Source organism: Lepidochelys kempii, chromosome 2 (assembly GCF_965140265.1).
Source record: "Lepidochelys kempii isolate rLepKem1 chromosome 2, rLepKem1.hap2, whole genome shotgun sequence".
Lineage (NCBI taxonomy): Eukaryota > Metazoa > Chordata > Testudines > Cheloniidae > Lepidochelys > Lepidochelys kempii.
The window spans coordinates 24,893,504-24,909,530 of NC_133257.1; the positions used below are offsets into that span (position 1 = coordinate 24,893,504).

The 16,027-nt window shown below is 43.1% G+C and overlaps 1 protein-coding gene across 4 annotated transcripts in view; it reads right to left on the reverse strand.

Annotated features, from left to right (window-relative positions):
- The window catches only part of COL14A1 (collagen type XIV alpha 1 chain), a 175,469-nt gene extending 160,594 nt beyond the window's left edge, over positions 1 to 14,875 (reverse strand). For 3 of the 4 annotated variants that reach the window (XM_073330232.1, XM_073330231.1, XM_073330234.1), the window contains exons 1-2: positions 14,434 to 14,466; positions 6,616 to 6,726 (exon numbers count right to left, since the gene is read on the reverse strand). In XM_073330232.1, coding sequence (XP_073186333.1) covers positions 6,616 to 6,726; positions 14,434 to 14,464 — 142 coding nt within the window. In that variant the 5' untranslated portion in view covers positions 14,465 to 14,466. Of the gene's footprint in view, positions 1 to 6,615; positions 6,727 to 14,433; positions 14,467 to 14,713 lie in introns of those variants that run through there. The other variant, XM_073330233.1, reaches the window with a different exon arrangement.
- Between the last annotated feature and the right edge of the window lie 1,152 nt (positions 14,876 to 16,027).

Below are 16,027 nucleotides of genomic sequence, written 5' to 3' on the forward strand. Positions count from 1 at the left end.
GTATTCTTGTCAGCAAGTTAAGGAAGTATGGGCTGGATGAATGCACTACAAGGTGGGTAGAAAGCTGACTAGATTGTCGGGCTCAACGGGTAGTGATCAATGGCTCCATATCTAGTTGGCAGCTGGAATCAAGTGGATTACCCCAAGGGTCGGTCCTGGTGCCGGTTTTGTTCAATATCTTCATAAATGATCTGGAGGATGGTGTGGATTGCACTCTCAGCAAATTTGCGGATGATACTAAACTGGGAGGAGTGGTAGATACGCTGGAGGGGAGGGATAGGATACAGAAAGACCTAGACAAATTGGAGGATTGGGCCAAAAGAAATCTGATGAGGTTCAATAAGGATAAGTGCAGGGTCCTGCACTTAGAACGGAAGAACCCAATGCACAGCTACAGACTAGGGACCGAATGGCTAGGCAGCAGTTCTGCGGAAAAGGACCTAGGGGTGACAGTGGACGAGAAGCTGGATATGAGTCAGCAGTGTGCCCTTGTTGCCAAGAAGGCCAATGGCATTTTGGGATGTATAAGTAGGGGCATAGCGAGCAGATCGAGGGACGTGATCGTTCCCCTCTATTCAACATTGGTGAGGCCTCATCTGGAGTACTGTGTCCAGTTTTGGGCCCCACACTTCAAGAAGGATGTGGATAAATTGGAGAGAGTCCAGCGAAGGGCAACAAAAATGATTAGGGGACTGGAACACATGACTTATGAGGAGAGGCTGAGGGAGCTGGGATTGTTTAGCCTGCAGAAGAGAAGAATGAGGGGGGATTTGATAGCTGCTTTCAACTACCTGAAAGGGGGTTCCAAAGAGGATGGCTCTAGACTGTTCTCAATGGTAGCAGATGACAGAACGAGGAGTAATGGTCTCAAGTTGCAGTGGGGAAGGTTTAGATTGGATATTAGGAAAAACTTTTTCACTAGGAGGGTGGTGAAACACTGGAATGCGTTACCTAGGGAGGTGGTAGAATCTCCTTCCTTTGAGGTTTTTAAGGTCAGGCTTGACAAAGCCCTGGCTGGGATGATTTAACTAGGAATTGGTCCTGCTTTGAGCAGGGGGTTGGACTAGATGACCTTCTGGGTCCCTTCCAACCCTGATATTCTATGATTCTATGATTCTATGATCTGGCCAAGCATTTTTGTGATTCATGGTCATATCATCTAGTATTTTTCCCCCCTATTTGTTGCTTTTCTAAGAGGTGATAAAAATACTAGCTGACTTTTCTTTCATGTTGGTTTTGTTTGTTGGTTCAATTGTTTCTCAGTGTTAACAATGCTGCAATGTTAGAAGTTATCAAAATGTTAATCAAAGTTTAATGGTAAAGCTTTACTTCCTGCCATTGAGTTGTATCCAGCTTATTAGTTAGAGGGGCCTATTCTAGCAGAGTACACCAGCCTTAGTTATACTCCAGCCTTAAGAGCCAGAGGCAGCAAGGGAATGTGGAAGAGCCAAGACCAGCTTAGTCACATCGCAGCTGCTCTCAGGACACTGGAATTCAAGGGAGAGAAAAGTCAGAGGGAGAGTGGGAAGTGAGAGGCACAGAGACAATGAGTGTCAAAACAGCCTGGCACCCTGAAGACACTTTTCAAAATCTCTGCAATGAGCATGCATACAAACTATGCGCTCATGGATGGTGGGCATGATCTGGACAGGCCTAATCTCCGGACTGTCTGTCCACCCCAGTGGGGCTTTAGAAAATAGGCATTATTAGATTCAGAAGAATGAGCAGCTAAAAGTATCCATTGCACACATAGAACTAGTTCTTTGAAAATTTGGTGCACGCTGTTTTGTGATTAAAAGATCAAATATGAAGTATTGTGCTAGCCAAGATACTGCAAGAACATTCAGCATATTGTAATTGTAATAAAATAACTGAAGCTGTGGTAGAAGTTTTAAAGACCAGAAAGGTTGCAGGTACGGATTACAGTCTTTAATTCATTCTCAAGATTCATAGTGATTTACGCATAGCGCAAGGATAGAATCAGTCAGTGCTGAATGAACCTAGAGTGATGAATCATGAGTACCACCAGTTCACGAAAAGATGTAATTCCAATTATTTACTTTTTCAAAGCAACCATAAATAATCTTTGGGAAACCAGCTGTAAGATTCACAGGGATCCAGTGGCTAAGCACCAAGAATACAAATGCCAGCCAAGTGTGTCCTATACCATTGCAAGGGAAAATGAGCTCTGAAGCCCCCTTTTCTCCCATGTGTGACCTAAAGATTAAAAGAGCACTTTCTAACAAAGCAGTGTAGCTCTGACCTACTTGTAATTAGCCATCATCAAATCAGGTAAACTTTTGGAGCCTCTACAAAACCAAAATGAAAAAGGAGGACTTGTGGCACCTTAGAAACTAACAAATTTATTTGAGCATGTCTGACAATAACAAGCAAAGAAGGACATAATCACCAGATGTGTTTGTGCTTTCTATACAGCTACAATATGATAGACTACAAGACTTGTGCCAGAATAATCTTTACATAACTAGCTGATCTTTGCTAACCACTTATTCATTTTTGTGTCTAAATGTGGGGTAGCGTGGGGGGAGGACACTTCCAGCCAGTAATTAATCACAGGGAGAAAAGAAGAGTTGTTCACGAAACAGATATTTAACTATGTCTTAGTTATGCAAAGACTAGTGTTCTGGCACAGAGAAGTACATATAACTAAGGAAGTTAAATCTAATATTTGGACAAACACAACAAAATATTGATGGGAATTACTACGTGGTCACCAACCTGAAGAGGAAATCTTTATTTCTGAAGACCTTTATTGTCTGTGGAACAAAATTTCACTTCTTGCAGAAAGAAAAAAAAAATGAATCCAAACTGAATCCGTTAACTGATAAAAATCAGTAGTGAGAGCTTGTTAAGGGGTTTTACAGGAATGAGCAAATGAATGGCTGTCAGCAACATTCAAGCAATCACCCAAAAAGAGACTAAAGACAAGTTCAAGGCCTTGGTTTATGCAGCTACATAGAAGTTAGCTATTTTTGTTAGTGCTCGAGATACATTATTCTTGAGGACAAACAGGAAAACAAAGCTTTGAAATACTCAGTATTCTAAAAGGAGGACAAAAATTCTCAAGTACATAGCTGTCAAACTGTGTAAAGCTGGCAATACTAGTTGCACTTTCTAGAATCTAATTTTATATTGTTATAAAAATTAAAAAAATTGATTAAATTGAACAAATTAATATTCCACCAAAATTATCTAGCATATACATTAGCAGCATATGGAAATTCTCACAACATGAAGTACAATCACCATCTTGTATATGTAAAAGCAAATTCTTAAATTAACACCCCAATTATTGAACGGATAAATGGGAACTCTAATGAGAGCAGACATATTTTCCTTAGTTGTGATGGTTTATTAACCAGTGTTGTTTTGCTGGGAGTAAATTTTTCATTATTTTAATAGACTGGACAAGAAGCTCCAATATTTTTAAAGTAACTTTATCCGTTGAGCAAGAAAAAAAAATTCCAAACTAAATGTGAGGGAGTAATTAAAATATTGAGTGAAAGCAGAGGGATAATAAAGGATTTGGAAGGCAGCTAGTAAATGCATCACATCAAACTGGGAGCTCAACAAATGAAAAGAATTAAAACATTAAAATCTGAAAGTTACATTTTAAGTTATCAGTGACCAACAAATAATAATAATTGGATAATTCATGAGCAAGATGGTGGAATGACTCAGCAGAAAACAATCTCACTCAGCAGGGTCTGTTTCTCAAAGGATAACATTCATAACTAGAAAGTAATATAAATTAATGTGTGGAAAAGGGATCACAGGATTGGAATAAAACCTCAAATGTGAAACTAGACCTTCCCAAACATATTCTCTCTTTCTCCTAAGGAATCAATTTATAGTTCTTCCCCAAAGCGCTTGTGCAAGATGAAACTAACCCCTATTTTTCCTGCACCTTGTTACAATGTGTTATTTCTTTAATCACTCAAAAATACTATATCATTTATAGTTAGCCAGCTGTTACAAGGAGGAGGAAGTAAATCGTTTATTGCAAAGGGAAAAAGGAAAAACTTTGTCAACAAAGGCCAAAAGGAGAGATTCAGAGGACATGTTACTTGAATTGAATCAACTGATTGTATAGAAGATTACCGCACTATTAAAAAAAAGTTGTAATCAAGTATGGTGTCCTATAAAAACTGGTGACACGCTGGTCCCGAAAATCATTGTGTGATGGATGGATGAGTTGTGTACAAAGAGTTACATGTGTGTGCTGGAGATATGTTCTTAAAATGTGTTTGGGAGGCAGTGCATAAACCCAGCATGTGCTACACAAAAGAATGTGGATTTATTTGTCTGACTGACTTGACTGCAGGCAGAGGACAATAAAAGTACATATACATATACTTGGTAAACAAAGCCATCAAGTTAACAAGTGAGGGGAGAAGACAGTTTAGCAATTGCTCTGGGGACAGAATCTGCACCCTAGAAAGCCTTCCTGGCTCTTGAGGCAGTGACAATAGACTTTGGGTAACATAAGGGGAGCAAAATGACATTTTAGTTATCCACTGCTTAGGGGACATGGGGAAAAAGCACCTTGTGATCCTGAGAAAGTTGGATCCCCTGGCCAGAAAGGCTAGAGATGCTGTTAACTTTAAGTAAATAAGCAAACTGCATAGGCAAAAATTTTAACTAGCTAAAATTAAGTTTTAGTCACTAGATAGTATGTTTTATTTTGTTTGTAACCAAACTGGTCTCTTTTTCTCTTGTTCAGTATCACTTAAATCTCTGTTCTTTGTTAATAAACTTATTTTTAGTTTTACTATAAAGTATCTACGGTATCCAAGTGCAGTTATATTAAAATGAAGTGTGAGTCTTCAGCTAACCTAACAGCCTGGTGTGTGCACTGTCTCTTGGAAGGCTGTGAACTTAATAAGTTCTGTGAGTGCCCAGTGAGAGGGACTGGACACCGCAGAGAGATGTCTCGGGAGGAACTGGGGTTCACTGATGGTTGCCTGCAGGCAAGGTTTAGACTGGCAGAGTCCCGAGGAGTTTGTTGGCAATGCAGAGAGGCTGGAGTGTCAGGGAGCAGACACACATCTTAGCAGCAGCAAAGCTCTCAACTTGCTGAGGCAGAAGAGTAACACAATGGCTTACAGTTCTGGGAGTCCTGAGCTGAATGTCACATATGTATCAAGTGTAAGATATACAGACACATATATAATCATGTGCTTCACTTCGGCTCATTAAGTCACAAGCATTTGGAGGCTAAATTTCTGTTTAGAATAGGTGCACAGAGGTAGTAGGAAGGCACAGTGAACCCCCTTCCTCTACAATAAATACTACAGCTAACATTCCCCACATTCTGGGAAGTTTGGTTAGTGCACCTAATGATGTTCCATAGCCCGAAGGGGGCATGGTCCCCCCAAGCAGAAGCACCGGAATGGGAGGGGCTAGGGCGCCATGGCTCTCCCACTTTTTAATGGCCGTAAGCGTAAGCAACTGGGGAAAGAGGGTGAAGAGGAGTGAGTGGGCGGGGGGGGGGGGCGAGGCTTGAGGAAAAGGGACAGTGCGTGGTCAGGGGCTTGGAGAGAAAGGGCAGCACAAGGGCAGGGACATGGTTTGGGTGCCTGTAGCCCCCCCAGATTTAGGGCTCTTCCACGGCTCCTGCCCCCAAGCAGTCAGCCAGCATCAAAGACCATTTGCAGATTGAGCAATGTCAGTAGCAGTATATGCATCTGTTAAGCATGCTCTTCCTGTGACCCCAGAGCCATTTCTGCTTGTAACTATCCTCTGGAGATAGAAAACCTAGGCACCTCTGCCTATCCACTGACTGTTTTCATCATAAACATACAACCCAACACTCCTTTCAGTGGGAAAGAGAGGGCCAAATTCCACTCTGTTATGCCTGTGCAACCTCAACTGAAGTCAAGGGGGTTGCATGAGCATAGCCAAGAGCAGAATTGGTCCTATTCTTTCGTGCTTTCAAAGCAAAGGTTGGTATGGAAGGAAAACACACTAGGACAGACTTGAGACCACTGTCAAGACCACACAGGATCATTTTTAAGCTTAGCAATACCAACAGTATATTTTTAAATAGTAATACATAAGATATAGACACAATGCAAACAAAAAGGGGTGCATGAACAATCATGACACTTGGCAGCCCAGGGCAGCAGGGCCTCATACCACCCTATATAATGTAATGATGGTATTAGCTACAGTTCCAACAAAGCAGCAATATGTATTCCATGCAAGTTCAGTGTCCCACTGCAGAATGATCATTCCCCCGCAAATGCATTTGCTTAGAAAGTAGTAACATCAATATTTTATAGCTACATTTAAGTAAACAGAATGAAGTTTTTTCCTATAACCCATTTTCAGACATTTTAACTATACAGATAAATAAGAGCAAGCTTCCTCCTAAGACACTTCAGTTCAGAGAACGTGTGAAAATGAGTCAGGAAGAGCTAGACCCCGATGATGTTACCTTTGAAGTCACGGCAAAACTCCCATTGGTGTCAATAATGCTGTACTATCCCCTTAGCAAAGGGAAAACACTATTGCATATGTAAAAGGGGAAACCCACTTCTGCACATCAGAGTGATCTAATGAAAAAGCACTGCTGTCTTATATATCAATTACCTTGACCCTGAACATGACTGATGAGATGAACTGCCAAAAAAGCCAAGAGGAACCAGCTGTGTATCTTGTATCGACAAACCTTCATCCTGGATACACGTAGTATCAGCAAGTCTGAAAACATACAGAACAGAAATATTTATCAAGCCTGTAAACCTAGAACATTCACTTAAATGAAAAATCAAGGGTCAAGTCATGGTTCCATCATATCAATTAGAGTTTTGCCATTGACTTCAAATGGGACCAGGATTTCACCCACAAACTCTGGTTAGTAACTAAAGCACTTTTCCTTGGGAAAGGCTGAGGAATTATTTGAGCATTTATTTCACTCTCTAAAGTTGCATTCTGACAAGCAACAGCCAATCTCCAAATCTTGTCAGGAAAAGGGTTGGAGCCTATGAAGTTAAAAGCTGAGGACAATTTTTTCAAAAGTGCCCCAGTTTCAGGTGCTGAATCCCTTTGGAAATCTGCTTCATATCCTTTGTGGAGCAGACAGGGAGAGTGTTGGGAACAGAAACTGCTATAATGACAAAATATATAATAATAATAATAATCTCTTGTTTCAAAATGAGCTTTAAAAAAAAGAGAGAGTGAGAGAGAGAGAGACACACACACACAAAACGGTGTCCTAACTGAGCATCCCTGTGAATGTCAGGCCATGTAATATGGACCAATGCTGCCCAGACAGAGTATCAAGGCATCTGAAAGAAGGATTCTATGACCACAAATACAGTAATAATTACAATTTAATATCTGCTTTGCATCCACTCCTCTGAAAGTGATTCCTTTAACAATAGGATCATGGGGTAACAGGTTTATGGTCTATAATGGCTTCACAAATGTGCACAGTTTAAAAGTAAATAGATGGATTTTCCTAATTGCCAGACCTGCAAACTCAGCCAGGAACCCATTTATCAGCGCATTTACTGTTTAACTGACGTGTGCTCCTCTAGTAAGGGGGTAAAAATTGCACAGTCAATTTAGTTAACAATTCTGCCGAGGAGTCACAATCCAGCTCACTCTCCCATAGCCCTGGAGAAGCCACTGAGCCAATTCTCTTCTACTGAAGCTTTTAATACCACTTTTATCACTCAAGTATCTGATAATTGGGGTAAAAGATCATTTTGTCACTAAAGCAAGCAGATATGGCTCAGAATACACACTGGGAATAGACCATTTTTGTACAGTCACTTTTTATTTTAAAGCGTTGTCATGGTTAGAAGAGACTTGCTTTGAAATACACTTAAGAAACAATATGAATTCATCATCTGAACTTGGCCCATATACAATTTATACTATTACAATTGTTGAATAATTGTAACCCCTCTCATAAATAAAAAATAGCAAATTCTTGATTATATTTAATTGTTTATCAAACATTTATAAAGGCACAGATTTAGAAACAACTTTGATATATATGTTCTGCTTTGCAACTTCCTCCTCTCTGCTTCCCACCTCACTCCTCTACAATCTCCCCATAGTACCACCAATAAAAAAACCCCACAAACAAACACAAACTTCCTGGTGACCTGTACTGAGTGGGTCACTCCCCTCTTAGACTCTCTTAGCTAACTCCCTTTCACATTAAAGCTCCTCACCCTCACAGTTGTACTGTGGCCTACCTTTGATCTCACTCTTTACCACTCTTCTTCATTACCTAACTCCCTCCCCTTTGCCAACATCTAAGAACATAAGAATAGCCACCCTGGGTCAGATCAATGGTCTATCTAACCCAATAGTCGGTCTTCTGACAAAAAGAAAAGGAGTACTTGTGGCACCTTAGAGACTAACCAATTTATTTGAGCATAAGCTTTCGTGAGCTACAGCTCACTTCATCGGATGCATACCGTGGAAACTGCAGCAGACTTTATATATACACAGAGAATATGAAACAATATCTCCTCCCACCCTACTGTCCTGCTGGTAATAGCTTATCTAAAGTGATCATCAGGTGGGCCATTTCCAGCACAAATCCAGGTTTTCTCACCCTCCACCCCCCACCCCCACAAATTCACTCTCCTGCTGGTGATAGCCCATCCAAAGTGACAACTCTTTACACAATGTGCATGACAATCAAGTTGGGCTATTTCCTGCACAAATCCAGGTTTTCTCACATCCCCCCACCCCCATACACACACAAACTCACTCTCCTGCTGGTAATAGCTCATCCAAACTGACCACTCTCCAAGTTTAAATCCAAGTTAAACCAGAACATCTGGGGGGAGGGTAGGAAAAAACAAGAGGACACAGGCTACCTTGCATAATGACTTAGCCACTCCCAGTCTCTATTTAAGCCTAAATTAATAGTATCCAATTTGCAAATGAATTCCAATTCAGCAGTTTCTCGCTGGAGTCTGGATTTGAAGTTTTTTTTGTTTTAAGATAGCGACCTTCATGTCTGTGATTACGTGACCACAGAGATTGAAGTGTTCTCCGACTGGTTTATGAATGTTATAATTTTTGACATCTGATTTGTGTCCATTTATTCTTTTGCGTAGAGACTGTCCAGTTTGACCAATGTACATGGCAGAGGGGCATTGCTGGCACATGATGGCATATATCACATTGGTGGATGTGCAGGTGAACGAGCCTCTGATAGTGTGACTGATGTTATTAGGCCCTGTGATGGTGTCCCCTGAATAGATATGTGGACACAGTTGGCAACGGGCTTTGTTGCAAGGATAAGTTCCTGGGTTAGTGGTTCTGTTGTGTGGTATGTGGTTGTTGGTGAGTATTTGCTTCAGGTTGCGGGGCTGTCTGTAGGCAAGGACTGGCCTGTCTCCCAAGATTTGTGAGAGTGCTGGGTCATCCTTTAGGATAGGTTGTAGATCCTTAATAATGCGTTGGAGCGGTTTTGTTGGGGGCTGAAGGTGACGGCTAGTGGCGTTCTGTTATTTTCTTTGTTAGGCCTGTCCTGTAGTAGGTAACTTCTGGGAACTCTTCTGGCTCTATCAATCTGTTTCTTTACTTCTGCGGGTGGGTATTGTAGTTGTAAGAAAGCTTGACAGAGATCTTGTAGGTGTTTGTCTCTGTCTGAGGGGTTGGAGCAAATGCGGTTGTATCGCAGAGCTTGGCTGTAGACGATGGATCGTGTGGTGTGGTCAGGGTGAAAGCTGGAGGCATGCAGGTAGGAATAGCGGTCAGTAGGTTTCCGGTATAGGGTGGTGTTTATGTGACCATTGTTTATTAGCACTGTAGTGTCCAGGAAGTGGATCTCTTGTGTGGACTGGACCAGGCTGAGGTTGGTGGTGGGATGGAAATTGTTGAAATCATGGTGGAATTCCTCAAGGGCTTCTTTTCCATGGGTCCAGATGATGAAGATGTCATCAATATAGCGCAAGTAGAGTAGGGGCTTTAGGGGACGAGAGCTGAGGAAGCGTTGTTCTAAATCAGCCATAAAAACGTTGGCATACTGTGGGGCCATGCGGGTACCCATAGCAGTGCCGCTGATCTGAAGGTATACATTGTCCCCAAATGTGAAATAGTTATGGGTAAGGACAAAGTCACAAAGTTCAGCCACCAGGTTAGCCGTGACATTATCGGGGATAGTATTGACGGCTCGTAGTCCATCTTTGTGTGGAATGTTGGTGTAGAGGGCTTCTACACCCATAGTGGCCAGGATGGTGTTATCAGGAAGATCACCGATGGATTGAAGTTTCCTCAGGAAGTCAGTGGTGTCTCGAAGGTAGCTGGGAGTGCTGGTAGCGTAGGGCCTGAGGAGGGAGTCTACATAGCCAGACAATCCTGCTGTCAGGGTGCCAATGCCTGAGATGATGGGGCGCCCAGGATTTCCAGGTTTATGGATCTTGGGTAGTAGATAGAATATCCCAGGTCGGGGTTCCAGGGGTGTGTCTGTGCGGATTTGATCTTGTGCTTTTTCAGGAAGTTTCTTGAGCAAATGCTGTAGTTGCTTTTGGTAACTCTCAGTGGGATCATAGGGTAATGGCTTGTAGAAACTTGTGTTGGAGAGCTGCCGAGCAGCCTCTTGTTCATATTCCAACTTATTCATGATGACGACAGCACCTCCTTTGTCAGCCTTTTTGATTATGATGTCAGAGTTGTTTCTGAGGCTGTGGATGGCATTGCGTTCCGCATGGATTTGTGCAGGAAATAGCCCAACTTGGTTGTCATGCACATTGTGTAAAGAGTTGTCACTTTGGACGGGCTATCACCAGCAGGAGAGTGAATTTGTGGGGGGGGTGGAGGGTGAGAAAACCTGGATTTGTGCTGGAAATGGCCCACCTGATGATCACTTTAGATAAGCTATTACCAGCAGGACAGTGGGGTGGGAGGAGGTATTGTTTCATATTCTCTGTGTATATATAAAGTCTGCTGCAGTTTCCACGGTATGCATCCGATGAAGTGAGCTGTAGCTCACGAAAGCTCATGCTCAAATAAATTGGTTAGTCTCTAAGGTGCCACAAGTACTCCTTTTCTTTTTGCGAATACAGACTAACACGGCTGTTACTCTGAAACCGGTCTTCTGACAGTTGCCAATGACAGGTGCTTTAAAAGGAATGACCAGAACAGGGCAACTATTGAGTGATCCATCCCGTCATCCAGTCCCAACTTCTGTCAGTTGGAGACTTAGGGACACCCAGAGCATGGGGTTGCATCCCTAACCATCTTGGCTACTAGCCATTGGTGAACCTGTTCTATATAAAATATCTAATTAATTTTGGACCACCATGTTATTTCATTGGTAATCAATTAACTTTAGTTAGACTAGGACCAAAACCTCTAGTCTAGACAAGTTTCAGAGCTTTGATTTGTCCTCTTCATATATCCCAATCTTGCAAACACTTTCTTCAAAAGGGATTGCGGCTAGTGAACGCTATGCCTGATAGCCTTTCCAAGGTCATACCATTAGCTCAGCATGACAGTTTTTGTACTGCATTAACTATATCGGTTTAGAAACAGATACAGTCTAACGTCAGTACTGGGCAAATTAGCTGAAACAATAGTAAAGAATGGAATTGTCAGACACATAGAAGAACATAAATTGTTGGGCAAAAGTCAACCTGGTTACTGTAAAGGGAAATCATGTCTTACTAATCTATTAGAGTTCTTTGAAGGGGGTCAACAAAATGTTGACAAGGGGGATCCAGTGGACATAGTGTACTTAGATTTCCAGAAAGCCTTTGACAAGGTCCCTCACCAAAAGCTCTTAAGTAAATTAAGTCGTCATGAGATAAGAGGGAAGATCCTTTCATGGACTGAGAACTGGTTAAAAGACAGGGAACAAAGGGTAGGTATAAATGGTAAATTTTCAGAATGGAGAGGGGTAACTAGTGGTGTTTCCAAAGGGTCAGTTCTAGGACCAATCCTATTCAACTTATTCATAAATGATCTGGATAAAGAGGTAAACAGTGAGGTGGCAAAGTTTGCAGATGATACTAAACTGCTCAAGATATTTAAGACCAAAGCAAACCATGAAGAACTTCAAAAAGATCTCACAAAACTAAGTGACTGGGCAACAAAATGGCAAATGAAATTTAATGTGGATAAATGTAAAGTAATGCACATTGGAAAAAATAACCCCAGCTATACATACGATATGATGGGAGCTAATTTAGCTACAACTAATCAGAAAAGAGATCTTGGAGTCATTGTGGATAGCTCTCTAAAGACGTCCATGCAGTGCGCAGCGGCAGTCAAAAAAGCAAACAGGATGTTAAGAATCATTTAAAAAGGGATAGAGAATAAGACAGAGAATATCTTATAGGCCTTATATAAATCCATGGTACGCTCACATCTTGAATACTGTGTACAGATGTGGTCTCCTCATCTCAAAAAAGATATACTGACAATAGAAAAGGTTCAGAGAAGGGCAACTAAAATGATTAGGGGGTTGGAACAGGTCCCATATGAGGAGAGATTAAAGAGGCTAGGACTTTTCAACTTGGAAAAGAGGAGACTAAAGGGGGATATGATAGAGATATATAAAACCATGAGTGATGTGGAGAAAGTGAATAAGGAAAAGTTATTTACTTGTTCCCATAATATAAGAACTAGGGGCCACCAAATGAAATTAATGGGCAGCAGCTTTAAAACAAATAAAAGGGCGTTCTTCTTTACACAGTGCACAGTCAACCTGTGGAACTCCTTGCCTGAGGAGGTTGTGAAGGCTAGGACTATAACAGGGTTTAAAAGAGAACTAGATAAATTCATGGAGGTTAAGTTCATTAATGGCTATTAGCCAGGCTAAGTAAGGAATGGTGTCCCTAGCCTCTGTTTGTCAGAGAGTTGAGATGGATGGCAGGAGAGAGATCACTTGATCATTACCTGTTGGTTCACTCCCTCTGGGACACCTGGCATTGGCCACTGTCAGCAGACAGGATACTAGGCTGGATGGACCTTTGGTCTGACCCAGTATGGTCATTCTTAGGTTCTTATATTCTTAGTTAAAGCAGTACAACCCCCTCGGGTGTGGATGCAGGTATACAGGTTCCTATATGGATATAATTTCCATTCTGTACCAATATAAGCACCTCTATGCCAGCATAGCAGTGTCCACACTAGAATCATAGAATATCAGGGTTGGAAGAGACCTCAGGAGGTCATCTAGTCCAATCCCCTGCCCAAAGCAGGACCAACACCAACTAAATCATCCCAGCCAGGGCTTTGTCAAGCCGGGCCTTAACAAGCTCTAAGGAGGGAGATTCCACCACCTCCCTAGGGAACCCATTCCAGCGCTTCACCACCTAGGCGGTTGTTAAAGCTGTACTGGAACTGTGTTCAGACAAGCCCTTACACTGTAAGCGCCTCAAGCCAGGGACACAGTCTGCTCTGTGATTTAGACAGCAATGGGCATGCTGTCAGCACTCAGCAAATAACTGGAGGATAATAAAGTACCAGCTCCTAGCTAAAAACCGGACTGTGAAATGTGTGGCAGTTGGGATCAGGCCCAATCCGAAATGAACAGGTACCAGGAAGCTAAAGGGTGATTTCAGTAGCCTGCATAGACCAGGGATTATTATTGGGAAATAAGGCAACGCAGCATCAATCCACACACAACGCGGATTTCTCTGCTCACGCTGCCCCCAGCGCACAGGCCGGATCCTTGTTACTGCTGAGGGCCGACGAAAGGCGAGGCCAAGGGCTCGGGGAAAGTAACTGCGCCCCGGAGCGGCGAGTGGAGCAAGCCCCTTGCCCCTGGCTCCTGCCGGGGCGCTCAGATGGGTTTGGTGTTCGCTGTTTCCGGCCTCCCCCCAGCCCAGCCCGCCCCCGGGTGTCTGCGGGCTGACTCGCTTCACGTGTCACCCCGCCGGGGAGGTGTTCTTGGCAAACCTACAGGGAGGGGGCGGCTCTGCGGAGGCTAGGCAGTCCCGCAGCAGTCGCCCCCGGGCGGGGCTGCGGATCCCCGTGGAATGGGTGGCCCCGGGGTGCAAACTCCTCTCTGCAGAGCTCCGGCACGATGGAAAACGGCACCGAGGGCGGGCGCGTGTTTCCTCCCTGTGCGGAGCTCGGCAAAGGAGCGGGCGGGGGGGACGGGGACCCCTGGCAAAGCCTCTGATCTCCTATCACCGCCCTCCGGAGACCGAGGAGACACCCCTCGATGACAGGCGAACCCCGGCGAGGAACTGCGAGCGCACGCCCAGGCGGACAAGTCACAAAACCCGGGCGTGGGGGGACGAAGGACAGTAAAGTCTGTGTCGTGCCGGTCAGCCCTGGGGAGCTGGTGCACCCGGCCGGCGAGGAAGTGAAGCCCAGGGAGAGCCAGAGACACCGATACAGGATGCCACGTTTTGCAGAAGATTCTGTGGATTTTTCTTTTCCATTTCAGCCCCCTTTCGCCTAAGGCTTCCCCGCGCCACTCACCTACAGCTTCCTCTCCTGGCTGGCAAGCCATCAATCAATCACATCCACCACCCATCACTGACTCTTTCAGGTGCCCCAAGTACTCCTTTTCTTTTTGACTCTTTCCTGCTTCTCCTTTGCTTATGGCCAACAAAAGTCTGAATTTTGCAGGTGGCAGATAATTATCATGATCAGTAACAACTCGGGTTGTTACCCTAGGTATTGTACAAGAGTCATCAGCTTTTAAACTACCTCCCCCCGCAAATGTAAAAAAAGTGTGACAAAATAAAATCAAACAGACCTTTGTAGTCATGAGTGGTTTAGTTGCTTGGCGAGGAAGCGTAGCTTTGCCTGGGAGAAATCACCCTTTGCTAATACACACTCCTTCTTTCCCTCCTTAATGTGGGTGTTACTCTGCCTCTAAAAGTTTCTTTCCACACTCCAGCTGCTAGTTCCTTCACAGCATGATCTGATAAGAAGAAAGGGTAGAGAAACAAGGGAGCCAATTATAAAGCAGAAGGTGGAAGGAAGAGGAAAAAGAGGAGGGGGGGGGGGCTGAAGAGTCACTGATATCCAGCCAACCCCTCCCCAGCCAGCTCTAACTCAGGATTTCAGAGAATGAATCCTTGGACTGGTGCAATTCCAGGTGTATACTGGAAATCTGAACTGAAGGGAATTTAGCCTTTTAATTTAAAGGAAACATTAGATGCTGTTGGGGGAATGGCATTAAAAGTACATTTTGGGGGTGGAGCTCAAGCAACCCTATTTTTTCCCAAGTACTGTAGTTTTCATTGTGTCAATTATATGATGCCTCTTCCTTTGTGTTTTGTTTCCTTTCAATTTACATTTCCTTCCCCCAAAGTTACTGCTGTAGATTTAAATAATAATTTTAAAAGATGCCTAATCAAGACTTGAGGTGCCCTAATACATCATTCATAATACAATAAGTTTCCTGTGCTATTTGGAATCCAAATGGTCTTGGCACATGTTATAATTCAGATCTAGACAAGCTATTTGGCAAATAGGCCTCCTGAACACCTTAGTCATGGTCTGTCTATGGCCCTAGGATTGGTCCTGCAGACTCATTCACAAGTCATTTTATGGGCAGGAATATTTTCTCTGAGCTATAATTGCTTCAGAGGGGAGTTCTTTAATTCACTCCCTTTCAAAATCATATTGCATAGCAAATGTTAAAAATATTCAAAGGGAAAATACCAAAATGTGGGGATTTTATTCTTGTTGTACCCTTAGACTTTCTATTATATCCCATATAGACTTCTATCCATTATGGTCATTTCTTTGTATTCTGCTACATTGTGGGACGTGCAATAGCTAACACTTTGTGCCACTTGAGAAAAAAGCCCCCTGCATTATGTGAGCCCTCTAAAGCAATAATGTGACAGTGCCCTGGGTTGCAGTCACTGTCCCAAAGAATATCATAACTTCAGCCACTAAATTACTTGTGCAGCAGGGGGGAAAATATACAGGAGAAGGGAGATGGGCCGATCTAGTAATAGATCCCTGAAGCCTTTGTAAAGGTGGTGAGAGAAATCAACCCAGTTTATGCTTGGTTGCAGCTTCGTGTGCAGTCCATAATAAAGTTGGAGCTCATTTG